At 40.4% G+C, this 20,120-nt stretch overlaps 1 protein-coding gene and 1 non-coding gene across 2 annotated transcripts; both read right to left on the bottom strand.

The window, feature by feature from the left end:
• Nucleotides 1-1,341: 1,341 nt before the first annotated feature.
• On the bottom strand, nucleotides 1,342-5,001 carry LOC148935887 (uncharacterized). The gene is made up of 2 exons (XM_089080555.1): nucleotides 4,997-5,001; nucleotides 1,342-2,257 (listed from the first exon to the last, which is right to left on the bottom strand). Exons 1-2 carry the CDS (start codon nucleotides 4,999-5,001, stop codon nucleotides 1,384-1,386), a joined length of 879 nt encoding a protein of 292 aa, XP_088936681.1. The 3' UTR covers nucleotides 1,342-1,383.
• Nucleotides 5,002-17,627: 12,626 nt separating this feature from the next.
• TRNAT-AGU (transfer RNA threonine (anticodon AGU)) lies at nucleotides 17,628-17,699 on the bottom strand. Its single transcript has one exon. It is a non-coding gene; the product is annotated as a tRNA-Thr (tRNA).
• Between the last annotated feature and the right edge of the window lie 2,421 nt (nucleotides 17,700-20,120).

The raw sequence follows: 20,120 nt of genomic DNA, 5'->3' as shown, positions 1-20,120 counted from the left end.
TCGTACGAACGCATGTACTTGTTATTGGCCTGCGCGTATCTGCCGGAACATTGACTGAGACCGCCGCGTATACCGCGTTCGATAAACATAACCATATCGATGTCGGTGAGCAACTCAAATTTTACGCGCGTATGTTTCAACATGGCGTCCCATGTGAAACCTGGCAATGTGTAGTAATGCGCAGGATCGAGTCCATAACTCGCGACGCAATTTTCGAAAACGTCGGCCAATAACAAGATATCGGTCTTGAGATATAGATCGCTGTATTCGCCGAGCGTTCGGATGGAGAACCGCTGCCAGACGTTCGCGGCGTGCGCGTAATCGTTCTCCGACACCGTGTCACCGGTCAACGAGCTATAGAACGATTCGCGCGGTGGTAAGCGCGTGTCCTGCAGCTTGTCCGCGCGATCCACGTATTCGTACGGAAAGACACCTTTGCACGTCAACAAATCAAAATCTTCGTTTGAGACCGTGGAAAATTCGGAACGTAAAATTTTTAATTTTTCTTTCGTTAGAAAAGATGCCAATTTATCAAGGCTGGTATTTAAAAACTTGTACGAATCTATGAATCGCAAGCGTATGCAATTTCGCGAATCTGATCTCTCGGTGGTATCTTGAACGTGTTTTGTAAACGAAATATATTTTTCTTTTGTTATCGGCAGCACGTCGATCCTGCCTTCGAACGCCGTAGCTATTTCCGTGATGATAAAGTGCGCGTCATAACCGGATAAGTTGTGAAATACTATGGGAATGCAATACGAATCTTTATAATTTAGATTACAATTTAAGTGCGCGGGATCACGGTAACGACCGGTAAGATGGCAATGATCGCGTACCCGCGTGTCGTCCGACGCAAATGATTTCTCGCAAATGTGACAACGCGTCGCGCTACGATATGCCTCCCACTGCTCTCTCGACAACGTTTCCATGGGGACATTCGCGGATAATAGAATTTTTACTTAATGCGCCAAATCTTCGAGTTGCCGAACGAACCACGCAACGCAATCTTCGTCGCGACGAAATCGATATACCGATAACGCGTCGTCGTACGAGCATCGCACGTAGTATTCGATACTAAATACCTCGTGCTGCTGGTAGGTGTACGATGCGTCTTCACTCTCTGCCGGTTCCGTTCGCCGTAGTACGCACTCCAAGTCCGCGTAAACGATGAATGGAAGTCGTTCCTTATTCGTGTGGTTCTTGAATTCGAGCCACTTGTCGTCCTTGCTCGGCAGTCGGATGGCGCAATCGTTCATCTTTTCGCAGTCCGTTGTATGTGACTGCAATCTTTCAGACGAACTGAAGTAATGTAGACATCTGCAAACGGAAAATATGATTTTTAGTATGTAATAAACAATTTTAGAAGAGAAATAATAAAATTTGTTAAAATACATACCGGTCGCAAAAGTATTTCTTGCATTTCTTCTTGTTTATTTGCGAGCTCACAAGACGGGACAGATCTTTGATGTACGCAAAGTGCCCCGCGTTGTCGTCGCGCGGATCCTGCACGTACAATAAATTTGCGTGCTTCTCCATCTTCCTTGATGTCAGCCGTATCGGGAGAATTTCCTTTTCCTTGATACCGTAGACGTTAATTGAGATGTCGTTGAGATGTTCGAACTTCTTAATTTGGTTCAACGTCATCGGAAACGTAATGTCTTGCAAATTTAACACTGTCGTATAATGCGGGTACGACAATTCCCGATTTGTATTCCTTTCAGCCGGATGCAGAGCCGCGATCACCGACCACGCGAAACACGCATTGTCATTGGATCGTACATTGATCACCGCTCGCTTTAACATAATTTCCCGCGGTAATTCGATGTAACATCCCGCGTGCATTGGATTATATTTATTCACGTTTATAGTCAAATTTAGAATTCGCGACAACGCCCATCCACTGTCGCGTTCTTGGAATTCTTCGAGCGACGCCAACGTGGGTTCGATGACGTGCTGCTCGTACCACTCGTCCAAATTTGACACTCGAAAGAGTTCACTATTTTTAGTGTTTATACTTTTATTTGCGCGTTTATCGCCCGTCACAAACTCGCCGTTAAATGCAGTGTTCACTTTCACACTATCGTGTCTTTGTACAATGTCTCGCACTCGCTCGTGCACTACACCACCAGCGTCTTCTAAAAATTGTCGCGGCTCGATATAGTCCACATTGATCACCGCACCAGTCAATATACGGCTTTCAAATGCCGTATCGATTTCTCGCCAAACGAGAGATCCATTGTCTACTGGTGCTCGCGTACTCACCGCCAACGTGCACGAAACGTCTTTCTAGTTGTACTTTTGCACCCGCGAGTCGCGCGATCCTCGTCACCGCAGATTGTTTATTTGCAACGGTGAGTCGAGGACGCTTAACACGGCTAAGTTCCTCGAGTTGTTCGATGCACTCCTCACATCGTTGCAACCACGCGAAACACTCCACCAAGGTAGCGACTTGGCTGCACTGCTCCAGCAGCTCGCGTTCCACTCGCTCTAGGTGTTCCATATTGCAAAATCGTGATTTTTTAAATTGTTGTACTGTCTTATAAAAACAATTTTACATTTTTTTACTTTCTTTTTTTCTTTTCTCTATAGCTGCTTTAACTCGAAGCCAGTATACAAAGCGTTGTATTTCCGCCATGTCCGGAGATTGATGGGAATAGAACAACCATATATGATTATCGCTTCTTGGAATTATCTCTGCTACTTTTTGCCGCGAGAGAGGTAGTAATATATTGTATGCGTGTCCTCTATAATGATAATATGTGCACGCTTCCAGAATTATTTCCGCTCTCTCAGAAGGAGCGGAGAAGCAGAGAGTCGAATTGTAGCGTCCCTTAACTCTTGGACGAGAAATCGGGAAATGGGGAGTTGAGGTATAGTGTCTCTTTATAAAATACACCGCCACGTTCACTGATAGATGAGAGATTGAATCCCATAACGGAAAACTTGTTAATTCTTCCAATGACCTTTCCATATTGTTTTTATATCACATCACACTCTTCCACTTGCATATGCCTCGTTCACAATGTTGTCTTTTTTCAATTTGTACAAATTGGGCACATAATGCATGGCATTATCATACAGACGGACTGTTGGCAATTGGAGCAAAATCGGCTGTTTAGCGCATTGAGAGTATCTATCTCGTGCTTCCTAACGGCATACAATACTCCAATGTCAGTGTCCGCCAGACGAACCATGCATTCGGCACACAGAGTTAGTGCACCACCCGTTGAATAATAAAATTGTATTGCACAATACTTTTTATTATTATTCAACGCAAGGAGTTCCGAACGGGTGACAATTTTTTCTGCATAATCCGTAAGGTCATCACTTTGATCACTTACGTAATTGCTATCGTCAGACAATGCGTGCTCTTCGTCTTCAATATCAATGTCAATATTGTCAATATTGTCAATTTCTATTTCTTCTTCATTTTCAAACACTTCGTCCACTATATCCACAAAGTCTTCCTCATCCATATTAAACACATTTTCTATATTCAACACATTATCCATTTTCACCGTCACCTATTTTTTTCACACACATTAGACTTCCATCTACTGTGATCCTGCACACTCCATGACCCATTATATATCATCGACAATTTCTTTGTTTAAATCGGAACATCATCATCATAGGTCTCCCCGATTTGTTTATAGCAGCCGGAGTATCGACGCTTCTCTTGACACGCCGCGACACGTACGCCGATTTCGGCGAAAAAAACCATCATAAATCTCCCCGATTTATTTATAATAACCGGAGTATCGACGCTTCTCTTAACACGCCGCGACACGTACGTCGATTTCTACGAAGAGCTATCTTTTCACGGGCTCTTCCTAGAAAAAAATTTGAACGAATCGCGCTCCTTTGCGAACATGTCGCTACATGTTTGATTGCAACAATGAAATTCTTAGAAAAAAGGGGGAGGGGAAAGGTGGGGGGATAACGGTTTGCCATGTCAAAAAAATTTATGCGATCAGTCCTCCTCCATCGAACGATCTGCACGACAAAAAAGGTACTCCGCTCCTCCATCGTTCGAACAACACGCAATGTATTATGCCAAAGGAAACAGTGCACCGTACAATGGCGAAAAACAAAAGAAGGAATGTAACGCGTAAGTTTCACCTGCATTTTTTTTATTTTTTTCTCTTTTTTCAATGTTGTGCAATATTATATATTTAATTTCCACAGTATTTCGGTGGAGCGTCGCGCGGTGCGCTTACTGAGCAGACGTTACACTCTGACAGCCACGGGTTACAAATTTCTGGAAATTGGAATCAACGTTGGTCCACCGAGCTACGTGGAGATCGCTCTGGGAGATCATCGAGGACAGGAATTAATACTGTCTCTCGAAACGTGGAAGGGACTCTACGAGTAGCGATGGAATATCTATAAATTGCTGCGAAATGATTACAAAGACAATTTTATAAGCGTCGGACCGTTAACCGTCAGAATTTGTCTAATGAACGACGTTACACTCGTACGTCTTGAATCTTTGAACGTACGCGTAACGATGATCGAATCGACCCTGCGCCGTATGTTTAATCTGGACGAATGTATCGATGTGACGTTCGATCGACTCGTTAGATTCGTCGATACGATCGATACCAAGTATACGCGATTCTTCAACATCGCGTCTGTTGTAACAGATCCCGAGGAAGTGCCGAACGCGATACGCGATTGCGATATCTTCGATAGACGTCAACTCGTCGATTGCGAGCTGTTAGCTTTAGTTTTTAGTGTATAAGAAAAACACATGTGAATAAAAAAATTTCACACTTAAAAATGTATTCAATTTGTTTAAAAATATAAACATATATAATATGCAAAAAACATGTATTTCTTTCATTTCTTTCTCCCCCACCATAAAATAATTAGAAAAATAATATTCTTCAGAGAGAGAGCCGCAACGGAAGAGATAATACGAGAAAGATATTTATTTTTTACTCGGCGGCGGCGGCGGCAGCGGCGGCGACCCCCCTCCCCCCCCCCCTCTGACGTCATGCCCACGCGTCCAATTCGTTATTTATCTTTTGGTAATTATTTATCACGGTGCTCTGAAGGCATCAATCGTCGACGCTGTTTACATTCAATGGGTCGCCCAACACGCGCCGTCCCCCCTCCCCCCTCTCTGGAGCTCCTCGGTTGCACACAGTTCCCCCCGCACACCCGCACCCCCCTCAACGCTTCTGAGTTAGAACCCGCCTAGTATACCTACTCGTTTTCAATAATTTGCCGCTGAGATTATCGGAGGGGTCCCCGCGGTCTTGACGTAACACATGTATACTAAATTATATACTAAATATATAATTATACTATTCATATATATACAGAATGTCTCATAATTCAGTTAACAACTCTCGTGTTTAGAATAGCAGAATAAACTAAGTTTAAAAATCCTGTACCATTTTATGATTTTCGGAATAATTAAAATGAAAATAATTAATAATCATCGCTGAATGAATGAGTATTCGCGCGATTCAATGATAAATCACGGTAAATGCAAACAAATGGCGAGAAGACACAATTCAACGTTATTCATTGTTCGCGATTATTGGGCATGCAGCGAGTTGTTTAGAATATTAGTATTACGAATGTCGAATAAAGATCTTTAAACAATTCGTCACATATCAAACAACTTCGAGCGGCGAGTAATGTTGCGCTGTACTTTTCACGATGCGCTTGCATTTGTTTTCGCTACAATTTGTCATTAAAATGTGCAGATGGATGCTTATTCATAGATTTCGACTGATTAATTATTCATTATTTATTCCGCGTAATTTACAAAATAATACAGAATTTTTTGATTCAATGTAACATGCTTTATCTGCAGATCTCTTTTGAGAGATATTACGTTAATTGTAACATACATACTGTGTATGTCCCCCCTCTCTCTCTCTCTCTCTCTCTCTCTTATCGTTGCTGTGCGTGTAAGAAGGAAATAAAAAACATTGTGCTGCAGTGTACGGCCTGTGTGAAATTCTTCTTTCATCCGGGATGCGCTTTCAAGCATAAAGTATACAATAAGCAGGATGAATTAGTAAAATGCGAAGGACCATTTAAAGAAATCATTGGCGACAGTGAAAAGATAGAAATGAAGAAAACGCCTGCAGCGGATAGCAGTAGAGACAGATTGGGATCAACAGGATCGACGGGAACAGCAGTGACTACATCAGAGCGAGCAAACAAACTGGAATGGAGGAAAATTGATTGGTTGATTAGAACAGTAAGGGAGATAAAAGATGAAGTAGCATGTAAGAATGAAATTAAGACGATGATTGCAAAAATCATTCGGGAAGAGTTGGAAACTTTTAGACGTGAACTTGAAAAAGTGAAGAGGAATATGCAGGAGAAAACCACTGGAATATCAGGATATGGATTAGGAAGTTATAGTGCGGCAGTAAAAAATAAGAAGAAAGAAAGCATCTTAATTGTCCAACCGTTAAAGGAACAGGAGAGTGAAACTACCAAGAAATTAGTAAAAGAAAAGGTAGATATAAAGAAGATGGAGGTAGGAATAACAAAGAGGAAAGGAAGTAAAGGTTCGGTCATTCTGGGATGTGAGAGCGAGGGAGAAATGGAAAAACTGAAAGATACGCGAGAAGCTAGGTGAAGACTTCAAGATCACAGAACCGAAAAAAATAAGATCGAAAATAAAAGTTGTAAATGTTGAAGAAAAAGAAATACACCTGAAAGATGAAATCTTAATTGATATGATCAAGAAGCAGAATACAACGGCAGAGAAGATGGAGAATTTGGCATAAAAATTGTGAAGAGAATTGTGAATTCTCCTTAATACTAGAGGTGATTCCTTAATACTAGAAGTAGATGAAATGACTCATGAGCTAATGCTAAGTAGAGAGAAAATAAATATCGGATGGAGGAAGTGTCGTGTGTTCAATCATTACAGTATTAAGAGATGTTTTAAATGCTAGGGTTACTACCATATTGCCAAAAATTGTACGCGGCAAAAAACATGTCATAAATGTGCTGGGAATCACAGAGCAGGCGAGTGTAAGGCAAAAAAGATTAAATATGTAAATTGTATGCACAAGAATAAAACATACACTTTAAAGATAAATGACGAACACGATGCTTTGAGTAGAAAATGTCCGACTTTCATCAGAGCGCTGGAGAAAGAGAAAAAGAGAACTGGCTGGGAGTCTACTAAATAGCAATCACGGAAGGAGTCAATTGTATACACGAATACGCAAAGTCTTATGGCGCACAAAGACGAAATTCAAGATTACATAAAGGGGATGAATCTGGCAATCATGGCGTTATCGCAGACCAGACTAGTCCCGGAAATCGAAGATAATGAATTAAATGTGCCGGGATATGATTTAGTTAGATGCGATGGGGAAAACAGAAACACAGGAGGCGTTGTGATTTATATAAGAAAGGATATCAAATATCAGGTAATAGCGAAGAAGAAGATAGAATCTAACTGCTGGTGCGTTGCGATTGAGATGAGAGATAATATATACAAAGGCGTGATTATAGTTGTGTACCATTCACCGAGTGCTTCAGATGGCGATTTTATAAAATTTCTAGAGGATATAGTGGATCTTCTAGTAACGAAAGGTCAATGTATTATGCTAGGTGACTTTAATATAGATTTAATGATATGTTTTACACGAAAAAATTAATAAATGAAATGTCATGCTTGGGCATGAAGCAATATGTAGATAAGCCGACGAGGATTACAAAAAACAGTCCAACCTTGATAGACTTAGTTTTCGCAAATACCAAGATAAACTGTAAAGTATACGATAAGCCAAAAGTAACAGATTATTCATGAATAAGCGTTGAAATTAATATAAGTAATAATAAGGTAAACTATAGAGAATTTATTAGTAGGGATTTCAGCAAATTTCAAATAAATGAATTTTTATACGAAATAGGGAAAAGATTGGAACGAAGAGGTAATTTAGAGGTAAATGAAAAAATAGAGAAGTTCAGAATATGATAGCGGCATTAGATATCATAGCACCAAAAAAAAAGTTTAAAATTCCAAAGTTATGGGAAGGGAAAAAATGGTATTCGGATGATATAAGATTAGCTACAAATAAAAGAGATGAAATATATGTGAGAGCGATATATACGTGCAATGAACAAGATGGCTACAATTCAAAATTGAAAGAAACACGGTAGTTAAATTAATTAGAAATAAAAAAAAAGAATACTATGAAAAAATGATAGATGATAATAAAAATGATCTTGTTCTAATGTGGAAAACCTTAAAAGAAGTCATAAGAGGAGAGACTATGGGTTCAAGAGAAATTAATAATATAGATTTCGAAATATTAGAGAATGTAGGTGAATGTACTTTAGCGAATAAATTTAATATATTTTATATACAGAGTATTAAGGAAATAATAGAATCTATAAGAAAAAATAACAGTAAAAGTACAAAAACTATCTTTGTTATAGAAAGCAGGGACATAATTGAAAATTTCGAATGCATAAATGTACAGAAATTAGAAAAAATTGTTATGGCGTTGCCACAGAAGAAGGGAACAGATGAGGGGATATCTAGCGATATATTAAAAATAAATTTTCAAGTGATAAAAGATGAACTATTAAGAGTAATAAATGAGTCATTAACTTAATGGTCCGTATATGTATATGGTATATGTCCGGAGGGATGGAAAACATCTACAATAATACCGATTACTAAGATAGAAAAACCAAAGACAGCCTGTGAATATAGACCAATTAATATATTATCAGTTTATGAGAATGTTTTAGAATTAGTTGTAAAGGAACAAATTGAAAAGTACTTGCATAGTAATGATATTATAACAGAACATTAGTCGGGATTTAGAAAATATCATTCGTGTGAAACAGCGATACAAAGTGTCATTGACTGTGTGATGATTGGAAGTTGATAATTAGTGAGGGAAAAATGATAAGAGTAATATTAAAACGTCTCTATCTCCGCGTCGCTCGGTTTTGCAGGATAGCTTCGATCGGTTTTGTCAGGATTCGGTACGAGAAATAAAATATCGTGTCTTTTGATATTTCTAGGTTTATATTTACAATGCCGACTGGCTGTTTTTATATTTACAGTATTTACAGGTATTTCACCATTGGTACGGCGAAAAGACGCGCGGTTTCCACATATTATATACAATCGTTTTTGCTCGCGGTCGGTTCTCCGAATTTCGTCGCGTTCTTCGCGAGGCGCGGCGCGGGCGCGACGGTGCGCGGGGATTTCGGCCGGCTTGTTTTGACGGATCAGCTGCGAGTGTTGATATGACGGATCAGTTGTGTGTAAGGCTTATGACGGCTTGAATGTAGGAAGCTCCCTGCTTCTCGCTCGTCAAAGGAATATGTGCACAAGGGCTTTCTTTGTGGAGCCCAGGTTGAGAAGCTCCTCAACCTGTGAGTACTTGTGCGCTGGTGGATATTTAGAGGAGCGATCGGCCAGAAGCTCCTGGCACGATAGGTAGCACCCTAGATCGCTTTTTCTGGAGAGGATTCGGAATATCGAGAGCAGTGTCGGACTGGTAACTGTCTCGCTGGGAATCGGTCTCGTTTATCTCCCGGACTCGCTTAATATACTCGAGCCGGCCATCGGTCGGGTTTCGTCGGGAACGGGTCGGCCGGACTCGGGTCGGGGTAGTTTCCGGGGGATGTCTCTCGGAATCCCCGCGATAATTCGCCGAACGCGCTCGGGAATTCCGCGAGGATGTTCGGTGGCGCGGTCGGTAGCGGAGCCGGTGGTGGTGGCCTCACCGTGTGTCTATTGTCTCACGCGGTGCGCACGTGAAGCCGCGTGATCATCGGTTTTGCCGCGTCCGCTGTTCGACGGGCTTTTCTCGACGGTGGGATCGCGGACGGATCGCCGTGTCGGCACCCCGACGGTTGATCGGTCGGGGACGCTTAATACTGTTAATAATTGTTCACATAATATTAAATTGTTAGTAATTGAGGGAGGGTGAGTCGGGTGTCGTTATAATATTCTTGGACTTAAAACGAGCATTTGAAACGATAGATAGAAAAAGATTACTGGGAAAATTAGATCAATATGGAATGAGAGGGATGGTATTGGAGTGATTTAAATCATATCTAAGCAATAGAACACAACAAGTTAGATTTAATAATCAATGGTCAAAGTGTATCAAAACGGAATATGGAGTTCCGCAAGGATCGGTACTAGGGCCTTTACTGTTTATAATTTATATAAACGATTTAGTAAAATTTTGTCCAGAAGAATGCAATATAAAAATATTTGCAGATGATACTTTAGTATATGTAGGTGGGGAAAGTAGTGCGGAATTAGAGATGAAAATGAACATGATACTTAGCATAATAGAAGAGTGGATGAGTGTAAATAAGTTGAAAATGAATGCAAATAAAACGAAATACATGATAATCAGAAGTGTAAGAAAGGAACAAAAAAATAATATTATAGTGAGATGCTCGGACGGAATTAAGTTGGAACGTGTCGAAAAAATAAAATATCTTGGCATAATTATTGATGATAAGCTCCAATTTAAAGATCACTATGATTATATGCTAAAGAAAATAGGAAAAAAGACTAGTTTTTTAAATACAATAGGTAACTTCGTATCAGCGTACACTAGATGTATTGTATATAAGTCAATCATAGCATCTCACTTTGAGTACTGTACTACGCTATTAATTGGAATGGGAGAAACGCAATTGAGCAAACTTCAAGTAGCTCAAAACCGTGCCATGAGAGTTATTTTGCAATAGATATACCAAAGTTGAGGACATGATGCAGGCACTGCAGATTATGTCCGTAAGACAGCGATTATATTATAATGTGGGGGTATTTATTTTTAAAATTTTAAATAACATGGCACCGATAGCGTTAAGTAATAGATTAGAAATAGTGGGAAGTGAATGTGATAGACAAACGAGACAGGCCGGAAATATTGTATTAACATTTCGTAAAACTAGAAGTGCGCAAAAGAGTCTGTTTTACGAAGGAATAAAAATATACAATTCTTTGCCAACCGAGATAAAGCAGTGCGTAAAAATTGAATCGTTTAAGAGAATGTTGAAGGTATATGTGGTAAATAGTGTATAATAATTATGTATATGTATATGAAATAGCTGAGAAAGCTAATAAAGTTCAATCAATCAATCAATCAATCAATCTCTCTCTCTCTCTCTCTCTCTCTCTCTCTCTCTCTCTCTCTCTCTCTCTCTCTCTCTCTCGCTCTCTCGCTCTCGCTTTCTCTCTTTCTCTGCAGTAATGTATACATACTACTTAATAATTAATTAAGAAATAATTTATATTTACAGAATTGTGTACAGATGTTACAGAATTGTGTACAGATATTACACATATTACAGTCTTCAATTTTATTGAAATGCTCTTCTCACTTTTTAGTTAATTTTATTCGTAATCCAATTTGTGAAATTAATTCTTTTATTAATTCTGGCATTAAAGCGCTCATAATCTCTTTATCGATGCAATTTTCTGTACGTATATGCATGGTATGTTACGTCCGAGGTTCTAGAAGGAAGGTAATACCTTCAGTCAGGAGGAGAAGAACTCGGGTGGACGCACGGAACTGTTATTGCTCTCACAGATCGACGTCGTGGGATCGATCCGCGAATCGAATGCGCCCTAAGAGAAGAGGAACCGGGTCGCTTCGTTGATGTTATAACCCTTATCTGCCCCAGCGCTATCGGTGGTCCGTTTTAGATCAGAGAAAATCTCCAAATCTCTTTAATCAAGGATGGATCTCGTGCGATCTTTAGGGAGCCGTGAACGGTTCGGGGTCAAGTGTTTTTTTTAGTAAATAAATAGAGACGGAATTCGAGTTAACTATGATTTAATAAAAAAAAAAGGAAATACAATATATTAATTCTACGATCCTACAAAGTGACGCAAATATTAGTGTACATTTGAATATGGAAATTCTGCTTACAAAATTTTCATACATAGGACTTCAAATAATAGAAAAATCCGATATCTATATTCCCAATTGTTCTAATTGGGGCAAAAAGTTGATTATTACGAGCATGTCGGGATCAGGTGTGGCGGAGGATTAGGGTGAGCGTTACGGAAAGCTTTCACAGGAACAAGATAGGGAAGAGGGTCACGGGAAATGTACATGGGGATAATATTGTGAACTTGGTGTTTTGAGATTTGATTCCAAAACTGTCAGGTTTAAACTTTCTTTTAATGTAAAAAGTTCCCGGTGGATGGGTGGGAGAGCGGGGAAATTGGCGGACGAGAACTTCTCGTAGAACTTCTCCACGTCAAAGTTCTCTGGAGTGCATTGTTTCTCGAAATCTGTCGCGGAGCAGAGGACGGTGGCGTATTGTTGTAAAAAGATGTTAGAGAGTCTTGATTCTATTTCAATTAACCGCTCCGCGAGTTCCTCAGCGTGTCCGATTTCGCGACGAATTCATTTGTTGAGCTTCTCTCTGGTATCACAATGCCCGTTTTGTTTGTTTGTTTGGGATGGCTTTCGTTTGGTTCACTATGTAAATATAAGAGTTAGGTGAGAGAGAGAGAGAGAGAGAGAGAGAGAGAGAGAGAGAGAGAGAGAGAGAGAGAGAGAGAGTGAGGTGAGAGTGGTAAAAGAATTGAGGAATCGTGATAAGGCAACTTCACCGAATCAATCGGCGACTTGCTAAGTCGGAATGTGGAGAAATTGGGGAAGGCAGCTTCACTGAATTAATCGGTGGCTTGCTAATTTGGAATGTTGAAGTGTTTTAAGGAAACAATTATGTCAAGATAAGAATAGATGTCGCGAACCAAACAGCCAGTCTACCGCGGGAAAGAGTGATAAAAATGGACTTACTTTTGTTGTGGCGGGCACTGACGGGTGATGGACGAGAGGTGTGGTGCCTAGGCTGGATCATGGATCGAATCGAAAATGAAAGTATCGCGCACAGATTCTAACTGAGAAAAAAAAAATTTGCGACAACCTCGGATAGTCCCGTCCGTCAAGGCGATAGAAGAGAGCGGTGGAGCGATGAGAAGAGAGAAGAGAGAGATCCGTTCCAAGTCGCGGTTAAAGAGTTCCGCAAGGGCGGAAATATCTGAGGGCGTGATGGATTTCTGCGTTGGCTTGTCGAATGATAGTTTAGAAAAATTGCGAGTATAGAAGAAGGAGGGGAGCGGTGTTCTGTGAATTGTGATTGTTTTTATATTTCTGGATTTCCTAGCGAATGATGGAATTAGTTAGTGAAAATTTCACTCGCCATTTCACACCCTCAATCATTCATTGGTATGCCTGCCAACGGCCGCTAATCGTTTCTTCTTGATTGGCGTTTTCCTTAGTTTCCCCACCAATTTGGGGAGTGTCACCCTCGAATGATCCGACGCGTTTCTTATTCATTAAGAATTTGATGTTGTTAATATTTTTTATTTTTATTGGTATGTTATAAATTTTTCGGTGCCGACAAAGTTGTCTATCGCAAGAATTATTTTTTGATAGTGAGACGTGTCTCGAGAGGAATTTTTGTATATTTATTTAGAGTCTTTCTAGATTGTTCGAGGCGTTCGGATTAGCAGCCGTTATCTTTTTCCGAAAGAGAAGAAGTGAAGTCCCCCGAACGTAACAGTATATATATACAATTGAAGATATTTAACACATATTATCTATTTTATCGAAAATATAAATGCATTGCGTGCAATTTTCTATTTTCTAAGAACTAGTATATTATATATATTATTAAGGACTAGTTTAACAAACACCGGTTAACTTAATTGGCTTAATCGGTTATTCAATTGACCAATCGCATCTGTCTCGTTAAGCAGAACGTACAAATAAAATTGATCAATTCCAATGCAATAATCGGCTGATTAAATTAATCGGCGTTTGTGAAACTGGTCTTAAGAAATATAACATACAGTAATAACAAAAAAATGTATCTTTAAAATGATCGATGAGATTATTGAAATCCCACGACTTCAATAAATCTATTGTTACTTCATCCATTACGATACGACTCACAATTCACAACACAATTTTATATGTATCGTATACGTTGGTCACTACAAAACACGCACGATGGACAGCAAAATTGTGTGCTTTTGTCTTTAATCTGTATCAGAAACAAACTATGAACTGCACAGTAACACATAAACGAAGAAAGTCACGTACACTCATGCCGCGATCTGTTCTCGTCTTTCCGGAACGCCGTCTACACTAAGAAAAATGTTTGATATGAATAACAAAAATTTTGTTACTGATGATAAAACTATTTGTTGGTATGTGATCAATTAAACTATTAGTTACCATTCTGATATTAATTTGTTGAATTTATTAAATAAACTCATCATTTAATGACACAAAACTGTTTGGTATGATAGTCAAAGATTTTTTGTAGTTTAAAATAGAGCATTTTGTTATCGGAACAAAACAATCATATAAGAATAGTATATATCCAAAAAAATTTGGTTAAAATAAAGAGAATATTTTCTTATTTTAAATGATCTATTTTCTGTAAAATTTAAATTCTTTTGTTCTCATAATTATATATATAAAGAATATTATAATATTTGTGCATATTAATTATTATATGGATCCCAGCTGGTATTTTTTTATTATAATAGCATATGTGTATATTAAATGTTATAAAAATAGAGAATAAAGATGTCTGTTAAAATATAATAAAAAGATTAGCAAATTAGATTTTATGTAATATGCAATTATTAATATATGAGGGTAGTCTGAAAAGTTTTGAGCCTAACATAGAAACAAGTATTTTTTCGGTCAAATATAGTTTTATTTTTCAACATAATCTCCTTTTAAGTCGATACACTTTTCCCATCGATACTCTAACCTTTTTAACCCCTCCAAATAAATAGTAGTAATTGGCGTCTTGCTCCGCAAAATAGGCGTTTACGTATGCGATGACCTCCTTGTTCGATAAAAATCTCTGTCCTCCAAGCGAAACTTTAAGCTTAGGAAACAGGAAAAAGTCGCTGAGGGCCAGATCTGGTGAATACAGTGAGTAGTCAATTAATTCGAAGTGCAGTTCGTGAATTTTGACCACCGCCGAAGTGTGAGCAAGTGCGTTGTCTTGATGGAACAACACTTTCTTCTTCTTCAAATGCGGCCGTTTTTTTGCAATTTCTGCCTTCAGCTTATCAAGTAATAATGCGTAATACGCTTCCGTTATTGTTTACCTTTTTCAAGATAGTCGATACACACAATTCCGTGACTATCCCAAAAAACAGTCGCTATTATCTTCCCAGCTGATGGAACCATCTTCACCTTTTTTGGAGCAGGTTCACCCTTTGCAGTCCACTGTTTTGACTGTTCTTTTGTCTCTGGAGTGTAGTGGTGGATCCAAGTTTTATCTACAGTTATGAATCGACGCAAAAAATCTGACTCGTTTCGCTTGAACCGCTCCAACAGGGCCTTAGAAATGTTCATTCGAATTCGTTTTTGGTCCAAAATGAGCAAGCGCGACACCCAACGCGCGGATAGCTTGCGCATATCTAATTCTTCAGTCAATATATGACAAACGCGTTCTTTCGATATACCCATAGCCTCTGCTATCTCTCTAACCTTGATTCGACGGTCGTCCAGTACCATTTGGTGAACATTTTCGATGTTATCAGCGATGGTCGCAGTTTTTGGCCATCCTGAACGCTCATCATCAGCTGGTACAACCACGTTTAAATTCAGCTATCCTTCTTTTTACGGTGGCAAATGATGGCAGAGTCCCCGTAAATAGCGTCCAATTCGATTTTAATTTGCGCAGGCGTATTGCCTTTCAAATGTAAGAATTTAATCACGACACGATATTCAATTTTTTCCATTTTTACAAAAACACTGACATCGACTGACACAAACGACTGTCAAACAATAACTGAGCATCCAAAATGGCTGAAATTTTCACAAAAGTCTTTCAAAGCATATACTATTGTAGTACTAGAATGGTTTTGACGAGTAACGTCATCTTCATGTTAAGGCTCAAAACTTTTCAGACTATCCTCGTAATATTTTATTACGTAAACATATTTTATTCTTTTAAAATTACATATAAAATGTTGGAAGTTGATATAATACTATGTAATAAAGTAAAATATTGTATAAACTGTTGTATGATATACATTTCCAGTTGAATATTTTATATCCATTTGAATATTTTATTTCATAGCTTTGTACATGATGTGAAAATCGAATAGTGTCCATACATTGCACAATAAAAAATATATTTTTATCTTTATCAACAAATATCAACTCAATTTTTTCAAAAAGTGGAAATATTTCTTCACAAAAAATATTTAAAATAAAACCTGGCTTATAAATAATGCCCTTTATATTTATCCATGTTATAGCATGAAATGTTACGCTTGAAAAAATACTTTAAAATTATGATAATTAGGAAGTTTTGATATTTGTTGCATTGAAAATTCCTTTCGGAACGATATACGTCTTTTTATATCAATGTTTTGAAAAAGTTTGTAGTAAAATTTTAACTGATGTTTAATTGCCAAAATTAATGGCAAATTTCGTGGAAGAAGAAATATGAACAGCAATCTTTGATTGTCTGTGTTTTGCTTCATATCGCATACACCAAATATTTATTAATAGATCTGAAGATTTCATAACGCGTGTATAATGAAGGAGAAAATCGTGTTTCGGTTTCAATGTGTAACGACACCCGACTCACTTCCCTCATTGTTTAAAATAATATTAAAAGTTCCCAACCCGTCAACCATCGGGGCATCAACACGGCGATCCTTCCGCGATCCCACCGTCGTAAAATCACGTCGAACATCAGACGAAGCAAAACGGAGATCACGGCTTCACGTGCGCAGAGCATGAATAAACACGCACCGGTTAAGCCACCGCCGCCGGTCCTGCTGCCGACCGTGCCACCGAACATCTTCGCGGAATAATCGAGCGCGTTCGGCGAATTATCGCGAATATCCCGGCGAGAGCATCCCCCGGAACTACCCCGACCCGAGTTCGGCCGACCAATACCCGATTACTTCCGACCGACGGCCAACTCGGGTATATTAAGCAACTCCGGTGGATGATCGCTACCTATCACCGGCGAGACAGTAAGACGTCCAGTACTGCTCTCGACACTTCCAGTCCTGTTCAACACAAAGCGATCTAGAGTGCTTCCTATCGCATCAGGAGCTTCTGGCCAAATAAGAAGGGAGGGTGTGCGTCACGGCGGGGCCCGACCACGAACCATCGTGAAAACTCGTAATTATTTTGTGAAAAAATACCATCTCAGCCAGGAATCGAACCTGGATCTCCTGCTTACTGCGTAGGCATCTTATCCTTTCGACTACCGAGACATGTGATGATATTTATCGCAAATAACGTGTTTAGAATAACACGTCAACAATACAATGATACACACATATATATATATATATATATATATTACAATATACACATATACATGTATTCTTTCGAATCCCCACGACCGGTACTTCAGAGAGATGATGGTCCTATTCTCTCGATGAATGCAGGTCGGACTGCAGCGGCGACACCCTCCAACGCCATTGGCAAATATACAAATAATCCTCCTGGAGCACGACAGGAGAGATTGCATCAAGCATGGCTCGAGCCCCCGAATAAGAAGGGAGGGTGTGCGTCACGGCGGGGCCCGACCACGAACCAGTCGTGAAAACTCGTAATTATTTTGCAAAAAAATACCACCTCAGCCAGGAATCGAACCTGGATCTCCTGCTTACTGGGCAGGCATCTTATCCTTTCGACTACCGAGGCATGTGATGATATTTATCGCAAATAACGTATTTAGAATAACACGTCAACAATACAATGATACATATATATATATATATTACAATATACACATATACATGTATTCTTTCGAAAGAAAGAATACATGTATATGTGTATATTGTACTCCTTTCATACTCCTTTCATCCACAGCGTACAAGCTTTATCATAGATTGAGGGGCTTCTCAATCTGGGCTGTAAAAGCAAGCCCTTGTGCGCACCTTCCGCCGCTGACGGTCAAGAAGTAAGGAGCTTCCTGCATTCCAAAGACCACAGCACAAAATCCTCAAACGGACAGTACGCACGACGAAACGCACGAACAGCTGATCCGTCATAACAAGTGCGCCGGAGACCGTCGCGCCCGCGTCGCGTCTACCGTGAACGCGCCGAATTCACGGAACCGACCGCGAGCCAAATCTATTGTACGATTCCCGGAACCCGCGCCACTTTTCACGGAACCGAAATCGAAATTCCGGGACAAATCCTTGTAAATATTGTACATACCAAAATTCAGTCAGTAAAACTGTAAATACATGAAGTTAACGCTAAATATAGATCTCTGGTGTATAAAATCGAAAAGGCTCTCGATATTTTATTTCTTTTCAATAATCCTGACCATATCCGACCGACGCTATCCCGCGAAACACATCTTACCCGAGATAGAGACGTTTTATGGCGCCCGAACAGGGACCGTAACAGAGAAATAAAATATCGGAAAAAAAATGCCAACGACTGACTGGGTGTACCGTTTTAAAAAAGAAGAGCTGGAGATCGAACTTACACGCCGTCACGTCGAAATCGAGGGGACAAAAATTTTGCGCCAACGATTACGGGAAAAGCGGAAAACGCGGCCAGCGCGGCTAAATCTTTCGACGTACCAGCCGCCACGACCGTATTTAAAATGATCGAGAACGATTCAGGGCAAGCCATCGCGAAAACCATTAATCAAATTAAAAAGTGGACTGCCACTTCGATGGCAAGGACCGTGGGCTTTTCTAGAACTGGTCGAAGAATTAAGTCTCGCGTACGGATACGACGGTCAGCATCTCATACTCGGTTTACCAGAGCTGAGAGGGGAATCGCTCTCGTGGTACCGAAATCGGCGACACAAGTGGAGTACGTGGGAACAATTTTGCGACACCTTTCGAACACAATATTGTCCACGTCGTTACCGCAATCAATTATTAAAAGATATCGCCGGTCGTACACAAAAACCAGATGAGAAATTTCATAAGTACGCCAGTGAAGTAGAAACCATGATGCGTCGCGCTGGAGGGTTTTCAACAGCCGCACAGGTGGAGCAAATCTACGAAAATGCATCCCGAGTACAAGATGTATATCCGCCGACAAGGCGCTACCGATCTCGAGATGCTCCAAGACCTGGCGGCGGATTTTGAAGATATCTTACGGCAACGGAAAACGGCAACGACAGCCGTGAAACACGACTCCCCTGCACTCACGAAAATCGTCGCCGTCGTATATAACCGAGTCGAACACTGCTGGCGGTGCAAACAACGCGGACATACGAGCTTTAATTGTCAGTGCCCCCCGCGTAAATTCTGCTCACAATACGGACGGGACGGAGTATTCACCCGAGAATGTCACCCACCGGTGGAAAAAGCCGCCGGGGCCGGGACAAACGCGAACAAATCCTGGCCCCGCAAGTAACGTTCACGCCACGACCGCACCTCTAAATCAAGATCTGCAATCAATCGGCAATCGCGCTGATAGATACCGGATCCGAAATTTCGTTCATCAATCGGGATACTGCACGCCGCATGCAGGAACTCCGCTTCGTACCCGACGACACTGCGAGCCAGGCCAAACTCGCGGACGGTTCACCCGTGGAGATATCAGGCATCGTTAAGCTTCCCGTGCGAATCGAAGGGCAAACGAGCACCGCTTCCACATCTTACCCGAGTTAGAGAGCGAAATGCTCATCGGGGTAGATCTGTGGGGAAAATTGAATATAAAACTTGTGCCACCGCAATTCGACAAGGGGAAGGACATCACGCCGGCCCGCGTCTCCGCCGCTAGACAACACGGCGAAACCGAGAGCATCAAGTTCCATTACTTTTTAAAAAATGAAATGCGGAAATTCAAGGAGGTTCGAGTCCGATCGAACTTCTGCGGCACCATATCCGCCTGAAAAAAGGCACGCTTCCAATCAAGCAAAGATACCGGCCGCGTAATCCGGCGACGCAGCGCGTGATCGACGACGAAGTGGATATCATGCTTCGCAAAGGGGTAATTGAGCCATCTGAAAGCGCGTGGAGTTCGCTGGTAGTAATTGTCCGAAAACGTGATGGCAAACCACGGTTCTGCATAGACTTCCGACGTCTAAATGAGGTCACCGAACGAGACGCGTATCCACTTCCACAGATCACTCTGGATAAATTACGCACA

This window comes from Pogonomyrmex barbatus, unplaced genomic scaffold (genome assembly GCF_055798465.1).
Source record: "Pogonomyrmex barbatus isolate J1 unplaced genomic scaffold, ASM5579846v1 scaffold30, whole genome shotgun sequence".
In the NCBI taxonomy this organism is placed as follows: domain Eukaryota; kingdom Metazoa; phylum Arthropoda; class Insecta; order Hymenoptera; family Formicidae; genus Pogonomyrmex; species Pogonomyrmex barbatus.
Note: the sequence above shows the minus strand (reverse complement) of the source record. Positions and strands in the feature narration are given on the sequence as shown.